At 38.1% G+C, this 18,578-nt stretch overlaps 1 protein-coding gene across 9 annotated transcripts in view; it reads right to left on the bottom strand.

Annotated features, from left to right (window-relative positions):
- LOC116256338 (inositol hexakisphosphate and diphosphoinositol-pentakisphosphate kinase VIP2-like) overlaps positions 1-18,578 on the bottom strand; it is a 72,769-nt gene that overhangs the window by 36,266 nt on the left and 17,925 nt on the right. For all 9 annotated transcript variants that reach the window (XR_004173092.2, XR_004173093.2, XM_031632682.2 and 6 more), the window contains 13 exons: positions 17,643-17,747; positions 17,072-17,164; positions 15,340-15,414; positions 6,413-6,498; positions 6,042-6,248; positions 5,822-5,921; positions 5,667-5,737; positions 5,329-5,410; positions 2,865-3,023; positions 2,742-2,784; positions 1,502-1,584; positions 1,321-1,383; positions 1,172-1,246 (listed from right to left, as the gene is read on the bottom strand). Coding sequence is in view for 7 of the 9 variants with exons in the window: in XM_031632682.2 (XP_031488542.1) it covers positions 1,172-1,246; positions 1,321-1,383; positions 1,502-1,584; positions 2,742-2,784; positions 2,865-3,023; positions 5,329-5,410; positions 5,667-5,737; positions 5,822-5,921; positions 6,042-6,248; positions 6,413-6,498; positions 15,340-15,414; positions 17,072-17,164; positions 17,643-17,747 (1,242 nt within the window). In the remaining 2 variants the exon portion in view is untranslated. The remainder of the gene's footprint in view (positions 1-1,171; positions 1,247-1,320; positions 1,384-1,501; positions 1,585-2,741; positions 2,785-2,864; positions 3,024-5,328; positions 5,411-5,666; positions 5,738-5,821; positions 5,922-6,041; positions 6,249-6,412; positions 6,499-15,339; positions 15,415-17,071; positions 17,165-17,642; positions 17,748-18,578) is intronic.

Raw genomic sequence — 18,578 nt, 5'->3', positions numbered from 1 at the left:
ATCATCAAACCTCTCAATTTCTTCCTCCAACTCCACCGTAGATGGCCATTCCTTGGGCCCAACTGGCCACACGAAGACCCCTTCAAGGCGACATAGCTCCTCATAGCACTCCCTGCCTAGGAAGATGAAGAATTGCCTCTGCAGCCATAACCCAAAGCTCGCAAGATTGTGGATGTATTCATCGTATACTTCAAATGGTTTTGGGCTTCAAGGCTCAGGGCTAGGAACGCCATGTACCTGGGATCCAAGCTGCAAAAGCGTGTAGCCTTCTGGAATCTTGTCATGTGGTTGAAGAGGCCCATGGATGATTGTCCCTTGCGACCCCAGCTAAACTGTAGCTCTGATACCTTTGTTAGGCACCACTAACCTTGCCAATGAGGAAACCCAACTACACACACACACTCAGCCCCAATCACCAAGATTAGGGTTTCTCCTCCCCGAGCAGACCTGATACGTTCTGCGATACCCTAATTACAGCTGCCCAATCTTATTTATACTTCTTCCGGTGTCAGTCTAATCGGCCTGACCCGCGACCTAGGACCCGGTCCCTAACACTTCCACTTGTCTCATTCTTGACAATCTTTGTGCATCTCAAGCTAGAAAAAACCCTTTGTCATCCTAGAGCGTGTCCATAACCATAGAAGATGCTACATGACCTTGAGGAGTTTCCAAGCGAGCTTTCCAATTTGTGCGTGAGAGACTATGAGTAGCAACAAACTGTGTAGCTCAATTCTTCAAATCAGGAAAGAAAGACCGCAGGCCACAAGTGCACCAATTGTTAGTAAATCAAGGATGCGTCCTACTGACGAGTCAGGCAGAAATTGACTTACAAGCTGCCAGGCAGAAAATTTCACAAAGTCAAAACCAACAAAAGTAGATGGACAAGCTACAAACTATTCAGAAGGATGTTTCATATTTGGTACATGAACTATACTTTCTATCTGACGTGTCCACTTAGATAATGAATGAGTTCCCAGCGACTTGGAAATATAAACGTAAAAAAATAACTTGGTACTACAAAAAAAATCAGAAACATGATACAACCAAGATTCACAAACCAAGTAGGATATGAAACCTATAAGTAATTTTCAAAATTACCAAACTTCCCTGACGTCTGACCTGTGAGCAGCAGAAAGATAGCATCTGTAAGACATCAAATATGATTACTGACCTTTGCCTCTTCCATTTCAATGCTCGCATTATCAAGTCCATCCAACATGGATGAGTCCTTACTAACAAGTGACACCTACAAGGAAGATATGTCATATATGTGCATGCAGCAAATGAAAATGATTAAAAGAAACAAAGAAGTAGTCGTACAAGGATTGGAGTCAATTGCCCTTCCAAGTCGAGAAGCCCTTTAGCAAAAGCTGCAGCAGACATCTGGAACAACAAATGTCAGAAAAAATAAATTACTTCCAAAACAATTAAAAGAAAAAACTTAACCAAACATCACGAATCAGTCAAAAGTGCTCGTATGTTCAGTACAATAATGGCCCACCTGGACACGGCCCTCATCGGAACTGTAAATTTTCAGGTCATGACGATATGTACTATGAAGCCGAAGTAGGCCTGTTCCTTCACCTGAAAATGGTCTTTTCAGATAAAAAGCCAAAGGAATCTACAATATATCCATCACCTTCACACTTGTCTTTATATATACAAAGATATATATCACATACCAAGGTACATTCACAAATGGTGTGCACTGTGCACAAATAATAGTGTCTGGAAAGCTACCCCCAGGCAGCGCCTAGCGCTTAGGCACGCCTAGGCTGGCCTAGGCAAAAAAGCCAACCACTTTTTTTTTATTTTTTTTAGTTATGTTAATATGTCAAGTTATTTTGATTAACTATTACTAATATTTGAAATGTGGAGAGTAGTAATATAGCAAGCATAATCAACTTAAACAACCAAAATATGCAAAATCACTAAAATAAGTTTAACATTACTCACTAAATGTGACCTAATACAATAAACGAAAAAACAAATTAAATCTAATCTCTATAAGAAGGAATGTAAATACATGGATATTTCAACTCTGCATTTCAGTACTGCCTCTTTTAATTGCAGCAATCGCTTTGACAAAGGATAGGGCGATACAACAACCATTACTTTTTAGTTTCTCCTGATTGATTGGTTGATGATTGTTTGCCATATTTTCTCCCACTACAATTGAACACAAGGACATCCATGTACAGATGTTCCATAGAGTGCTCATTCATATGTTAACGTGCATAGATGGACACGTACAAACACATACAACACAAAAACCATGTCAAATATTTGTTACAGATGCTGGAAATATAACCATACAGCATTCACGGTATTTGTATGACATGACTCATCCACCTTGAGTCCTGTGTGTACCTTATATAGAAGATACATTGTAAATTCTATAAAAATTAATGAAACCCCCATAAAGGCAGGATGCATCCGCATGATGCAGACAGTTGTTCTAGCAAAGATTCAGATGTCCATGCAAAGCGTGTATGGTAGAAACCAACTGGTATGGTAGAAGTCAACAGACAGAAAAAGGGTCTACAATACATTTTCCCATGAGAGTATGCCAAAAATTTGCACATCAAATTTTACAGAACAGAGGCAACAGAACCCAAATAAAACAAAATGAACTGACCTATGACAAATTTCAATAGGCCAGCACACTGCTAATCTAGCTCATCAGTTGGTCAAGATAATTTAGAGAAACAGGAAAAGGAGAAAAAGAAAATGGAGAAAACCTGGATACATATTGTTTCTGAAATAACGTCCAAGTTCTTCGGCCTGAAAAAATAACAAGTTACCAGCTGTGAATTGGAATGCTACACAAACTACTTAGATTGATAACACAAAGTGAAACAAACCTGCTTTCTACCAGCATGTGTCAACACCCCACCATATTTCAAAACCATTAGTGCCTCGACTGGACGCTCTTCTTCACCCTCGCCAGTTGTTTTTGCAACTTTGGTCCATTTTAAAGGCTTTAGTTGAACTTTTCTATAGATACCAGAGAAATGACCACCCTACCAACAATAAAGAAGAAACTGTAATGGTTGTGGACATTTCTCAGCTCTACTTTCAGTACAACTATATTTGAAATACAATTAGTCCGATATCGATTCTTCTGGAATTACAAATAATAATAAAAAAAAAGCAGAATATACAGCAGCAGAAGCATCAGAACCAGAGCACCTAAGATGGCCAACAGCATTTTGCACAGTCCTTATGCCTGAGTCATAGGCCCCCACATAAAAGTTCTTATAACGGATACACAATCGATACAACATGGGCATGGCACATAGGCCAACTCAGGTAGTGATGCACATGCACTGTTGTATGGATGTTCGCAGTTGCTCTTCACATACATCAAAACCTAATTCAGTTACATATATGTTTTTCATGTGCTTATGAGTGTGCGCACACACACACACACATATTCTTCAGGCACCTGTATATACATCGATGTGACATAGAAGGGAAGCAAGTTCAGTGATAGTCATATGATTCACAAGGAAACATACTATCCTGGTCTGACAAAGACTAACAGCTCAATAATAATGACTTCTAGTATGCCTACTTGGTCACTCTTACACTTCATATCTGATTTTTTAACAGTCCACGTGCATGTTAACCTCTACGCTTATATCCCTCACCTTGCCATCCGCAGTTCAAGCCAATAGTCCACTAAGGAGTCATCATGTTTGTGTATCAGTAAAGAGGTATATATATATATATATACATATATATATATATATAGAGAGAGAGAGAGAGGAAAAACAAGGAGAACAAGGAGAAAAAGATGATGGGCATTTTCAAAATCACTCAGCCATCTAATCAGGGTCGTCTAATCAAACATGATGAACGGTTATGAGAAAAACAAAGAGAAAAAGGTGATGGGCATTTTTGTCATCTATATTAATTCACACCTTTTTCTCTTTATGTTTTAATCAACCATCCATCTGCTTCGGATGGATGACCTGGTTAGATGGTTGGATAACTCTGGATAGCCAAAGTCATCAATCACTCACTCTGTATATACATACATACAACCAATTGCACACAAATTGACTTTCACATGCGTCTATGGATAGAGATGCTAAAAACAACACAAAGTGCTGGCAAACCAGGGAGCACAGGAGGCAAGATAAGTGGGAGGCATGATTGAACGTCTTATAGGAAATAAGGCTACAGATTTTTGGTGAAAAGCATGACATGCCTATCAGAAACCTACCCAAGTAAGAGAAGGAAGTGAACTGACACAATTTGGACATTTTCTAATTAATAAGTCTATGATATGTGACATGTTCCAAACCTCCACATAAGTTGAGGATTGGCTCAAAAGAATTAAAGGTTATGACATAGCAAGGTTAGTTTAAGACCCAAAATAAATTTTCTGCAAATTCCATTTGTTGGTATGTAAATATGCAGATGACAACATAAGAAATATCCAACAAAATACGTACTTAACCTAAAGATTCTAATCCAAAGTCATCTTCACTACAAGTGGTAAGTTAGTTTTAGATAACAACCAGAAATAGAAGTGTTTTTTCATGTAAACAAGGAGGTTTCCAAACAGCTAAAAGATTATGAACACAAAATGAGAATGAGTATCATTATTGCTTGGGATGCTAAACAAGTAAGAAACTAAAGAATGCTACCGATAGCTGCTTGTCTGGGTCTCATTCCCAAATTATAATTATTTAAAAGGTAAAGGACAATGCAATTTAAAATTTCTGGGCCGGTTTTTTCGGGCTTCGGCCCGGGCCCGATCGGGCCGGGTACCGGGTACCCGTCGGGTACCCGGGCCCATTGCCCAGGCCTAGTGTTGTCATGTGTTACCAGAACTCAGCTACATATGTTATATAGCTTCATGTAAACTGAGTGCAATCAGACTTTATACACAAACACACACACGTTGGTTCTGATCAATAAATTCCTCCTGTTCTCTGTATATTACTGGATAATACATTTCAAAATCTATGTTTTTCAATTAACATGTCTAGAGCCATACTTGTGTCAGATTTTGTCTTTTATGTTCAGGATCATGTCATAAAATTGGTTTACATGCACCTTGTGAAAGCCTAAAATTTTTTAGACTTTTAAGGCAGGTTTTTGATTTTTTATGCCATTAAAATCATATTCCTTTCCAAATTTTAAAGACTTTGTAATTTATAACGGACAATTGTTTTAATTGATGTAACTTCAGCTATTAGACATTAGAACCTCCTTATACTTTGAGTAGGTACAAATGATTCAGAGGCTATTAAGCTGAAAAAGCACACACAATCATAGGAGTTCTAGATTAAAATATGGAAAACACCAAGCAACCTCCTCAAGAACTGCTTTAACTTGACGAAGCTTCTCCGCATGCTCAAGGTCCTCCGCATCACTATCGCTTTCCCTGCCGGATCTGAGCATACATAAAATAAAAACTCGGTCACTTGAAGAAGTATTGGAAATGGAGCTTAGATTTATGTATCACACTATCAAAAAGTTTAATCCTATTCTTTTTCCTTTTTGTTGTTTTGTGGGGTCGGGGGGGAGGGTTTATCTAAATCAGCTAGTTGAAACTATATATTTCTTTCCAGCCTATAACCATGTTATAAATAAAAAAAGTGTCATGTCACCCAACAGCATGTGATGCCAAAAACAAACTAAAAAAACACCTGCCACGTGGAACCAGCATTCTTGTTGCATCCAACAGGTCTTGTAATTGGACAGCACTTTTCAGCTTTGTCTAGATCCAAAACAAGAAGCAAAAGTAAATCATTACTAGAAGAATTAATAACCGTAAAATCCAAAGTGGAAAAAAAAAAACTACCTCAGCCCGAGGCCTGCCACCATTGTACTTTAAAAGTAAGTTCAAAAGTTTTTCCTCTGTAACCTTCAGCTTCACTTTTTGTTTAGGGGTTCGATCACCACTGAAATTCAGTAACGTATATGAATGAGATAGAGAGGGGTACAGGAGAAGTAGGCCATGCATTTCTCAATGAATGGGAGGGAAAGAAGATTGTCCACTGTGTTAGGAATGGAAAACTCACTGGCGAATAACAGCTATGACACAACGCAACTCCTCAGATTGTCCAAATGTGCCAATGATACCACTGCCCTGTCTTGTTAATCCCTCAGATGGTTGAACAGGTTCATTAACTTTCCATGGGAGAGTCGGCGGGATTGTAGATGAGAGGTGAGGTGCCTTTGCATCCAGGAACATTTTTCTCATCACACAAGCAGCATCATCATAATATCTAAAAAAAAAGGTAACTGTAGAATGTTAATACATCAGAAAGAGCTTGGAAACTGAGCCCGCAAAACTTAATTACTGACCTGCTTGCCTACGTTGTAGCAATTACAACCAGAATACATTAGGACAAAAAGAGAAGCATGAACTGACATGAAATAAGAGCATTACTTATAGGAGTTCTTCACAAAGCTCCAGCCATTGACATCACAGACATATGATTTCCCCTCGCATCGTAACAAGTCAAAACCGCAAACCTGCTTGTATAGTTACAATATTAAACAACTCACATTTATAACAGCAATTCCAATTGCATGTAGCAAGCAAATTAACAAACAAAACACTGAATTGAACAAGCAAATTGAAGAAGTTCCTGAGAGAAAGCAGCAAAAATGCTTCACCAGCAGAACAATAGCTTTGCATGAAACTAGGAGCCTCCACCAAGCTCACAAGTCACAACCAACTGCCCAAGGAGCTTTCCACAAGACAGAGAAAAATGAGTTCTAGTTACTAGAAACAAAAGGTACTCAAAAACTACGAAACACATGTATGGCTCATGAGCAACGTAACCGTGCCGACTCTAGACGACACGGGTTTGGGTATGGACATGGGCCTGGACACGGTCCATGCCATGTTGGGTACCATCAAAAAATCCGGGTCCATGTCCGACCAAACAGCAGCCTTTGTTGGCTTGCAATGGTGGACCTCTCCGATATCAGCATCCAACCAGTCGGCACTCATTTTGGCAGAAACAGCAGCATTGGCATGCTTGATTTTGAATTTGATCGACACCCCCCATGTGACATGGATCAGAAGGCAAAGTCTCAATAATGTACAAAAGATAATAAGAGGTGTTAGCTGCTGAGATGGCTCCAACAGGCAACTCTCTCGAACAGAAAAGGAACAGGAAAATACAAAACAAATGAATAATGATTACGGCAGAATAAAATACAGCAGAAAAGAAAAGGAAAAAAACACATGCACACATGATATTACATTACCATTTTCTCAAATTTAAAGTCAAATCACCAAATGTTGCTCAAGGAAGGAGAGCTATGTAACACGGGTACTGCTCCAAAGGAGCAGTACCAGTACCGTAACGGTACGACACCCGCACGGGTACGGCGTCGGGTATGGCCTGTGTGCGGCGTTGACCGTGTCGGGTACGGTCAAAGTACCTGAGGTCGAATCTGACCATATTCAGACTCGGTCAAAGTTGACCGAGTCCAAAATCGTCCATTGCATGTTTTAAAAGACCATTTTTTTCCCTCCCTCTCGCACGATGCCTTTGCCCTCTTGCCTCACCCCTCTCGTCCCTTGCCTTCTCGCCCCTTTCACCACTCTTGCCTTTCTCATCCTCTCACCTCTCCCCCTTGCCCCTCTCATTCCTCGCCTTTTCGCCCCTTGGAACTCCCAACGGACAGATTTTTTGTCTTGAAATTCTTAGTATCTACAAATTTTGGATCATGATTTAATGATTTATGAATATGCTATTTTGTTTGTAATTTTTTTGATATATATATATTTATTTATTTATATATGTGTGTACGGCCGTACCCCCGCACCCAAGTTTTTGGAAAATGATTCGTACCCGTACCCACACCGGTACCCGTACCGGCACCTGCACCCGTACCTATGTGACATAGAAGGAGAGTAGCCAATGCTTTTTGTGAAGAAGTCTGTCAGCTGATATTCAGATGAGACAAATGGCAAGTTGATAATTTTCTTGAAAAACTCTTCATCCATGTAATGATAACCCATCATAATGTGCTTATTTCTTTCATGGAAGGTGTGGTTGTTTGGCAATGTAACATGCACTCCTGTTATCACAATAAAGTTTGCTTCACATTCATGTCATGAAGAAGACCTTTCACCACACTACCTCCATAATTGTAGTTGAGAAAGTTATGTACTTTGCCTTAATGAAAAATATAAATATCTTTTGCAGCTTTTGCACCGCCAAAAAATTAGAAATGATCCTAAAAACAAACAAAAGCTAGTGATCCAGTGATGACTATGTAACAATGACAGTACAAAAAGGTGGATACATCCATGTCAAACATGCCAAGACTCAGGTGGCTCTAAACTTGGCCCCAACACAATCAATGTCGTGTCAGGAGTGCCAATGTTGTGTCTGAGCATCAAGATACTCATGGTTAACTTTTGTCCCCATATAGACCCAGTCAACCTTGACCAAGGTCTATCTTGATCTACTTCTAAAAGCAATTAAATAATAAAATTTAAATTTTGTAATTAAAACAGGGTTGCCTTGTTAGAATGTATGTATTCCTATATATATATATATATATATATATATATATATATATATATATATATATATATGCATGTACATTATATATATTAGTGTGCTAATATATGTCTTACATATATAGATATGTGTATATTTTAGGTACCTAGGTCATTCTTGTAATTTTCCATTTTCTTTTATGTATTTTTCTATTTCTTTTACACCTTTTCTTTTATTTAAGAGGGGAACTAGCTGTTGGGCCTCTCTCCAACGGCTAGAATTCTAGCCGTTGGAAATGGCCCAACAGCCATTTCCCCTCCTCCTCTCTTCTTCCCTTGTATTATAAATAAGGGACTGTTGTCCCCTTTTAGGTTATGGCTTGTTAAGCCACATCTTGTAGTATTTGCCTTCTTTGGCTGAAGATCAATATATATTTTCTTTATCCTCTTGTTAGAGGACTCTTGTGTATTGCCTTGTTGAGTTAGTGGGAGATTCAAGAGTGATATTCTTGAAGTATTTGCCTAATTTGGGCCTGATTTACATGGTATCAGAGCCTCGTCTTTGGCACTTTGTCGTGCTGTCGTTCAAGATTGAAGGATCAGTTTTTACTCTTACGTTGGAGTTGTGAAGCACTCCAAGTGTTCGAGATATTGCTTGCTGCAGTTTTACACAAAAAGAAGAGTGTTTATGCTGGCTTCTTTTTGGTGATTTCTTGACGGAATTTAGCTCCCTTGGCGGTGAACTTGTGGCTGATGAAAGGGTGGCTGGTCTCTATTATTGCTGAGTTTTTATCCTTGCCGTGGATTTCTTTTCACGTGGCTACCATCTTCTTCATAACTTGTAAGTGGATCTACCTTGTTGATTGTGCTCATGGATGACAAAGTCTCTTCTCTTCCATTTCCCAAACTCTCATCAACAAATTACATACAATGGGCTAGAACTATGGAACACTTTATTCGTAGTAAAAGCCTTTGGGGACTAGTTGATGGGACAAAACTTAAACCATAACTAGTCCTTACGAAAGTTGTTGATGAAAGGGCAATGGAATTGGATGGAACCGAAAAAAAGAAGGTAATAGCTGAATACAACAAGAAATGGGAAGAATGGAGTGTTGGTCATCACAAAATTATTACTTGGATCTTGACGTGTGTTGACAATGCTACTAGCGGGCAAATCTCTAAATTAAATTCTGCCCTAGAAGCTTGGGAATATCTAAAGAAAACTCATACCATGAGAGATGTTGCTTATATGCATCATGTTCAACTCAAAATTCACAATCTTCAACAATGAGATAGATCTATTAAAGACTATGTGGCTGAAATGGATCAATTGTACGATGAATTGAGTATTTTTGAACCACATTGGACACAACATCTTATTCTTAGAGAAAAGCAAATACAACGTGACAAGTTTTACAAGTTTATCATAGGTCTTAGACCTGAATTTGATAGTGTTAAAACCGCTTTACTTCATCGTTCTAAAACACCATCTATGAATGAGGCTATTGCGGAGCTTTAAATGGAGGAAAATCGTCTTTGTCTTGATAAAGAGAAAGTCAACAATGTGCTTGCCACATCTAGGCTGGGGGTCCATTTGAGACCTTATAGACCTCCTCACTTCAATTATTTGCTATCATTGCCAAGAAGAAGGACATACCAAGCCAAGATGTCCAAAACATAGAACTTTTGACAAAAGAAGCAATGTTGCGGCTCCAATTAAAGAAGAAAGAAAAGAAGCAAGCTCCTTCCAATTTGATCAACTCATAAGTGCTCTTCAACCTTTTCTAAAGGGAGGAGTCACACCTTCAACTTTGGGAGCTACCGTGGCATCTACTTCTTCAAGTAAGTATTCTTGGATTATTGATTCGGGTGCATCTTTTCATATGACTCCTTGTGGATCCCTTCTCACCGAATGCACTAAAAATGATTCTTATTCCTTTGTGAAAACGGTGGATGGTACTTCTCTTGAAATTGATTTTATTGGAAATCTTGACCTAGATTTTGGATCCAAAACTTTAAAAGTACCTCAAGTAAGACACATTCCTAAATTAAGCTTAAATTTATTGTTCGTTTCTCAAATAGCCGACCTTGGTTTTGATATAATCTTCTCACAATCCAAATGTTTGATACAGGACTGAGTATCCAAGAAAACGATTGGGGTAGGTTTTAGAACAAAAGATCTCTACTACATAGACTTTTTGGACCTTTCAAGACCATCTTGCAATATCTCCTCCAAAGAATGTGACATTCAAACTTGGCATCAAAGACTTGGACATTCCAATATAGAAAAAATGTCTCATCTTCCCTTCATGGAGAATTTTTGTCAAAAGAACTTCTATTGTAATGATTGTATTAAGGCTAAAATGAAAGCCTTACCTTTTGATAATAGAAACTTTATTGCCCAAAAATCTTTTGATTTAGTGCATTCGGATGTGTGGGGACCCGCTCCTATTATGTCGAAAGGAGGATTATATGTGATCTTTATTGATGATTATTCTAGACATACTTGGGTTTACTTTCTCAAACACAAATCGGAGGTATTCACAAACTTTAAGAATTTCTACAACATGATCTACGTGTGAGAATCTTCACTAAAACACCACTGAATCACGTCTCTCCGTCTGAAATAAAGGAGGATGGAGAATAGAGAATAGAAGAAAGCAATGAAGGGAAGAGAACCGTCGGCCAATGCAGCCACACGATGTTTGATCTCTATTATTAAAACATAAACCTAATTAGGTTACAACAAAAAAGAGGAATAAAACATGAAGTAATTATAAGAGATGCCACCACTTAAGCGTGAAGACATAAAAACAAAGTGGATCGGGTCTGAACAGACCCGATCCCCTTACACTTATACGTACAGACTTAACAGCCCCCCTCAAGTTGTGCATGAGATTTGATCATGCACAACTTGTTTCTCAAATCCCAAAAATGCTGCCCTGTAAGACCTTTGGTAAAAAGATCCGCTATCTGTTCACTGGTGGATATATAAATAGGCAAGATCTCGGCTTCTTCAACCTTCTGACGAATGAAGTGTTGATCAATCTCAATGTGCTTGGTACGATTATGCAAAATGGGGTTGAAGGCAATTTTGATGGCGCTTTGATTGTCGCATAGCAATGAGGACTGAACAATAGGTAGATGAAGTTCTCCAAGCAAATGTCGTAACCATGATGCCTCAGCTGTCCCTGCAGCCATTGCTCTATACTCTGCCTCAGTGCTAGATCGTGCAACTGCACGCTGCTTTTTACTGCTCCAACAAATGAGATTAGAATCAAGAAAAAGGCAGAAACCTGAAACTGAGCGTCGGTCATCAGGATCTCCTGCTCAGTCTGCATCAGTATAAGTATATATACTATGTCCAAGAGAAACATTGGGACACTTTGTATAGATCAATCCATCCCCAAGAGTAGCTTTGAGATACCGTAAGATCCGCTTAGCGGCATCCATATGTCCTTCTGTGGGTGCATGCATAAATTGAGAGATCTGATTTACAGCATAGACTATGTCTGGGCGGGTAAAGGTAAGGTATTGTAACATACCAACAATGCTGCGATAGAAGGTAGGATTTGAATAGGCAGCGGTTCCATCAGAGGCAGTCAATTTAGTGTTTAGAACACTAGTAGTAGTTATGGGTTTGCAATTAATCATACCTGCCCTGTCCAAAATATCAAAAGTATACTTATGCTGCGTAAGAGTCAATCGATCATTTGCCCTGTCAAGTTCAACACCCAAGAAGTACCGAAGTTCGTCGAGATCTTTCATCTTGAATTCTTGCTGCAACAGATCCTTAACATAAGATATATGAGAAGAAGAATTCCCAGTTATAACAATATCATCTACATAGATAAGTAACCAAGTAGTAGCTTCTTCGGTATGATACATAAACAAGGAATGATCTAGAGAGCTTCGTAGAAAACCAACTTGTTGTATATGATGAGAAAACCGATCGAACCATGATCTAGAAGCTTGCTTTAGCCCATATAAAGACTTGTGTAACTTACAAACCCATTTTTGAGGATCATGAGTATTGTAGCCGGGAGGTTGCTCCATGTATACCTCTTCCTTAAAAATCTCATGAAGAAAAGCATTTTTGACATCTAACTGATAAAGAGGCCACCCATATGAGACTGCAAGAGAAATAATCACACGTATTGTGCCCATCTTGATAACCGGACTGAATGTTTCATCATAATCTTCCCCATATTGCTGTGTGCAACCGCGCGCCACAAGACGTGCTTTATGTCGATCAATGCTACCATCTGGCTTATATTTCATTTTGTAAACCCATTTGGAGCCCACAACATTCTTATCAGTTGGACGAGGGACAATCTGCCAAGTCTGACACTCATGCAAGGCTGCCATTTCCTCATTCATAGCTTCAACCCAACATTTTTCCTTACTTGCATGGTGATAGGATTTTGGTTCGACCTTCTTGCTGACTTCTGTCATAAACAACTGAAAATCTAAAGAAAAGTTCTTATAACTTACCCACCGATCAATGGGATGTCGCACACGTTGGGACTGACGTGGGGCTGCAGTAGGAGCTGATCGCCTAGAGTACACAAGGCCTGGGAACCAACTATGTATAGGTGAATCATGGGGTTGTGAGGATGAGGGCATGTTGTCAATCGTTCACAAGTGTCTCAGGCTCATTAACATCTTGTTCCTCGTGCTCAATCAAACGGTCAGCCCCTTGTCTTAGGATTTCAGCATGCAGCCAAGTATCATAAACCTCATTTTTATCCTTGAGTGTCATGCAAGTAGCCTTGGGATCTTGTAACCTGTTTTCATCAAAAACAACATGCCGTGAAATATGAACACGCCCAGTTTTAAGGTTGTAACATCTATAACCCTTGTAGTTTTCTGCATACCCTATAAATCTGCACAAAATAGCACGATCTTGAAACTTGTTACGTAAGGAAATATCAACATGCACATAGCAAACACATCCAAAAACACGCAATTCCTCATAGCGTGGCTGCTCTTGATGTAATAAAAAATATGGGGATTTTCCATCAAGCAAAACCAATGGCAGTCGATTTATAACATGGACTGCCGTATGAAAAGCCTCAGCCCACAATGTCATGGGTAAGTCTGTGTCATGCATCATGTTGAGCGCGCTTTCAACAATATGTCTATGTTTCCGTTCAGCAATTCCATTTTACTGAGGAGTATGTGGGCATGAAATCTATCTAGTAGATACTCAGTAAATTCATTAGAAATAAATTCACCACCACCATCACATTAAAAATGCACAATATTACTGGAGTATTTATTTCGAACCAAGGCATGGAATTGAGTAAACAAACGGAAAACTTCAGATTTGTGTTTCATGAAGTGTGTCCAAGTATGTCGGGAATATGAATCTATAAAAATGATATAGTACCTACTCCTAGAAGAAGAGGGAATTGGAGCAGGCCCCCAAACATCAGAATATATGGTGTCAAAAATCCTTGAAGCTCTTTTATTAATTGACTAAAAAGGAAGGGCATGGCTCTTACATATATATGCATGTACATTACATATATTAGTGTGCTAATATATGTCTTACATATATAGATATGTGTATATTTTAGGGTACCTAGGTCATTCTTGTAATTTTTCATTTTCTTTTATGTATTTTTCTATTTCTTTTACACCTTTCTTTTATTTAAGAGGGGAACTAGCTGTTGGGCCTCTCTCCAACTGCTAGAATTCTAGCCGTTGGAAATGGCCCAACAGTCATTTCCCCTCCTCCTCTCTTCTTCCCTTGTATTATAAATAAGGGCATGTTGTCCCCTTTTAGGTTATGGCTTGTTAAGCCACATCTTGTAGTATTTGCCTTGTTTGGCTGAAGATCAATATATATTTTCTTTATCCTCTTGTTAAAGGACTCGTGTATTGCCTTGTTGAGTTAGTGGGAGATTCAAGAGTGATATTCTTGAAGTATTTGCCTAATTTGGGCCTGATTTACATGCCTGTTGCCAATTCCACTTTTTCTTGGTGGCTGAAAACTTTTGCTAGAGACAAAAACCTATCCACTGCCCAATGGGTTTCCCTTCAATCAGCATCATCTACAAGGCAACAACCCTCAAGTACCCTTTTCATCTCTTCTCAGCAGAATAAGTTTCAGGCCAAGATAACCAGATGCAGATTTGTTGAATATGCAAAAGATTACAAGAGGTAGAGGTGTTACATTCCATCTAGTAGACAAATTAAAATTTCAAGCAGTGCTGTATTTGAGGAGAACAATTTTGTAGATGAAAAGCAGAATGGTATATGTAGGACACACTATGATCCATCGCTTAGGGCAGAACTTCTTTGTGACTCCTAAAGATAGAACTTATGAAATTTAAATGAGGAAATTGAAAACAGAAGGCCAGACTTCAGCTATTCACAAATTCACTAGACAGATTTATACAAGAAGATTGTGGGCTTTTTTTATGTGACAAGAAATAATGAATACATCGTAATCCTTAAATCAAAGGTGAAAGATCTTGGGAATGTTTGATGCCTCATGCGCATGAAAGTGGACACTTAAGACAATACTCACTTTTCCAATAAACAACCGTTACAAGAAAATTTGCCTCTACAAAAACTTACTCAAACACACTTGACAGATAGACTTTTCTATGGCTTGAAAAACAAATGGGCTCCAAGATATTACTTTTACAAATATTGTGGCCTCAATTTTTTTTTTTTTTTGTGACATAGTAGAAGTGTCTATTCTTAGAAAATGAACCAGAGAAAAAAAATATCAAATTCCCAATGAAGTTTTTTTTATGTTCTTCAGTTGCTATGGGTGAGTGAGAGAGAGAGACAGAAAGAGAGAGAGCATGATTGTAAAAGGTTTTCAAAGACTTTACCGCTTGCCTAAATGCTATACAGACATCTCTTGCCATTTGCTTCTCTGAAGGAGTCAACAAGACAGGATATCTAACCTGCACAAAATGAAAGTCATGCTAGTAAACATAACTACAAATATCCCCACGACCAGCAAACATAAGGAAGGACGGGGAAACGTAGAGCTTTTAGAAACAGAAAGGTCAGTTTTACATGTTTTTGATTATCTGTATTAAAGAGCATGCGAGAATACACTAACCCAACCTTGATGAAAAAATCCAGTAAGATATGCCCTCATAAAACCTTGCAACTCATTTTGTGAAAGTTTCACATATAATTTGTCTGTAACATGCAAACAGTAGAAATCAACAATGGCTCATGCCTTCATGAAATTTGTTCGCTATGTTTCAGTTTAGAAGATCTATGTTACACGTTTACAGGGTGCAGGTGTGGCACTTTTCAGAAAAAGTTAGGTGTTGGAGTAATATGTGTGTGTGAGTGTGTAATGTGTATGTATGTCTATGTACATAAAAAGATAAAAGTAAAAACAATTTTTTTATAATAAGCCTCTTATTGTAATAAAATAAAGATGGTAAAAATTAAAAAGTAGCATGCGCCTTTTTGGAAATAACAAAGAAAGAAAGGTTTGAAACCAACAAAAGAATTTATAAAACCCTAATTGTGCCAGCAACTATGCATCTGCACTGCCCAAGCATGTTCCTCTTCTTTTTCTTCCCCCATCCTTCTCTTCCCCTCTTTCTTTCTCCTCCCTCGTCTTTTCTCATCCTCTTCTTCTTCTTCCTCTTTTTATTTTCTTTTTTTTTTCTCTTTTAATGAGTACCACACCCAAGCACACCATTGGTGAAGATGTCGCACCCAAAGTGCCATGTCCATGTACATGATCTAAAACCTGGCTCATGGAATAGGAATGAAAAAGAAAAACAGGCCTAGCAAAAGAAGCAAACAAATGGAGAAGGGAATGATTACAGCAAGCTCCTTAAACATCACTCGTTCAAATATATTAAATGATTTTTTGGAAAGCTCGCAACAATACTGCAAAAATATCGTGATAATTTTATTTTGGTAACCTATCAAAATATTACAATATTTTCTTTTTTCTGTTTCACTTGTTTTCAGTGTTTTTATCGTGATATCTAAAAACATTATGTGACTTTGTGACTAGGCTATGTTTACTTACCAGGATATCCTTCAGTGTCAACTGCAACCACTAATGAATACAGATAAAAACGGGCATAAAAGGGCACAGTAACAGAGGCTTAATGAATCTGATAATGCACAAATTTTTCAGAAAATCATGTACACTCCTACACCCACATGTTCAGAACTTTAAAATTTCCAACTTCAAGCAAAACAGAAGCACATATGTTTGGTAAGATGTTCAAAGATAAAGGATTACATAAAAGACATTAACCCATCCATATCTTTTTCTATGTAAGACATCCTGAAACTTCAGACATGTAGGCAGGTGGACATCAGCAATATCAAATCTTTGAAGCACCTTCAGAACACAGAGGGGCTCACTCCATTGCCTACCTCAAATGTTGATCACCCAACAAGTGCTTAAAATTTTTTAACAACTCTGAGATTAGTCTAAAACCTATCTCATGTACAGGAATGAAAGAGAAAAACTGGACTAGCAGAAGGGGAACATAAATGGAGCAGGGAATAATTATGGCAGGCTCATTAACATCATTTTTTCAAATATCACTACAAGAAGTTTAATCTAGAACATACTTCCTTGCCATCAGGATTTCTCATAACAACACCATCGACAACAGGAGACTTTCTTGCTTCAGCATGGGCATATTCTGGGCCAACAGTATACACCTGTCAAAATAAGACCACAAATTTGGTACCAGCTTACGTATAAAAGGTTCACAAGTCAAAGTAAAGAGAATTGACAATCCTAATAATGACAAAACAACACCACAATAATTAGCAGAAACCATCAATCCACAAGCATGATGCTTGAAAAGGAAAAGTAAGAATACAGTAGAATCATTTCATATCAAGATCCATTGAAGTCGATATTTTGATTCTGCAAGGAATTTTCTTCTAACATAGAGAAGAGCCCAAAGCACTTGCAAGGCAAAGCATCCATAGTAAAAGGAGCAAGCAGCAGCATTTCCTAGTACTCAGATGCTCCAAACACTAGAACAGCAAATCATACAGACTCAAGAAAGAGAGACAGTGAGGTGTCGATGATGGATTGCACGAGATTCAGATATACAATCAGGCAGATATGTTTAATAGATGAAAATAAAAAACAGCCAAAAAGACAGGAATGTAGATCCATGCATACAACCTTCACATCTGTTCCACCAGTTGGCATGAATTCCTCGTATATATAAGAACCTTCCCGTCTAACTCTTCTAACCTCAGGATGAAACTCACTTGATCGGTTTCCAACCTAACACATGCAACACAGAGTTAGATCTTATATTGTAAATAATGGAACTCAGGTTACTTAAGAACACACAAAAAGCAACCTAGAGGTACGCATAAACTGGAATACAATCTCCAGCAATGTCATAAGTATCATTACATTATACAAAAGATTAAGAAACCTTAGCTGCCATGTCACAAACATGCCTAAAAGGTAACCGTACCAGCACTGGCATGGCATGGCATGGCACCAGACACAGCTTGGAGGTGGCTAAAATGATGTCAGATGCAATCGCATTTTCTGCCCTTTCTATCTCCCCATTTTGGACTAAGTCAACTTTGACTGAGCCCAATCTTGTCTTTTCTTGAACATAATCAAAAGTATCACTCTCTTCAAAGGACAAGCAAAAAAGAAGACAACAAAAAAAGTGAAGAAAAAATATGATACTTTGGAAACAAAGACACATAAATGAAAGTAACTACTTCCTTCTAAAAAATAGTTTTTGATATATTTACAACTTTTTGAGGTTTGTTTTATAACTTTCACAACTATTTTGAATTTTTACAATTGCTTTTGTCAGAAAAATAGTAGAATAGTTGTACTCTCGGAATTTATTTATTTATTTATTTTCCAAGATTTTTCAAGGAAGACAAACTTTCCAATTGATACCCAAGAAAAACCTCATTGATATGAACCATAAAACTACGTTGCGTTGACACAGTACAAGCATCAAACACAGAGAGCCTTAAAAAAAATAGTATGGACAAAGATAAACTCTTGCTATCAAGAAACATTCTCTCTTAAAGATCAAAAGGCTTTAAAAAACCAGAATCCAAATATAGTTTAGGTTGTCCA

Source organism: Nymphaea colorata, chromosome 6, assembly GCF_008831285.2.
Source record: "Nymphaea colorata isolate Beijing-Zhang1983 chromosome 6, ASM883128v2, whole genome shotgun sequence".
NCBI classification, from domain to species: domain Eukaryota; kingdom Viridiplantae; phylum Streptophyta; class Magnoliopsida; order Nymphaeales; family Nymphaeaceae; genus Nymphaea; species Nymphaea colorata.
The sequence above is the reverse complement of the archived record's forward strand: the minus strand, read 5'-3'. Positions and strand labels throughout refer to the sequence as shown.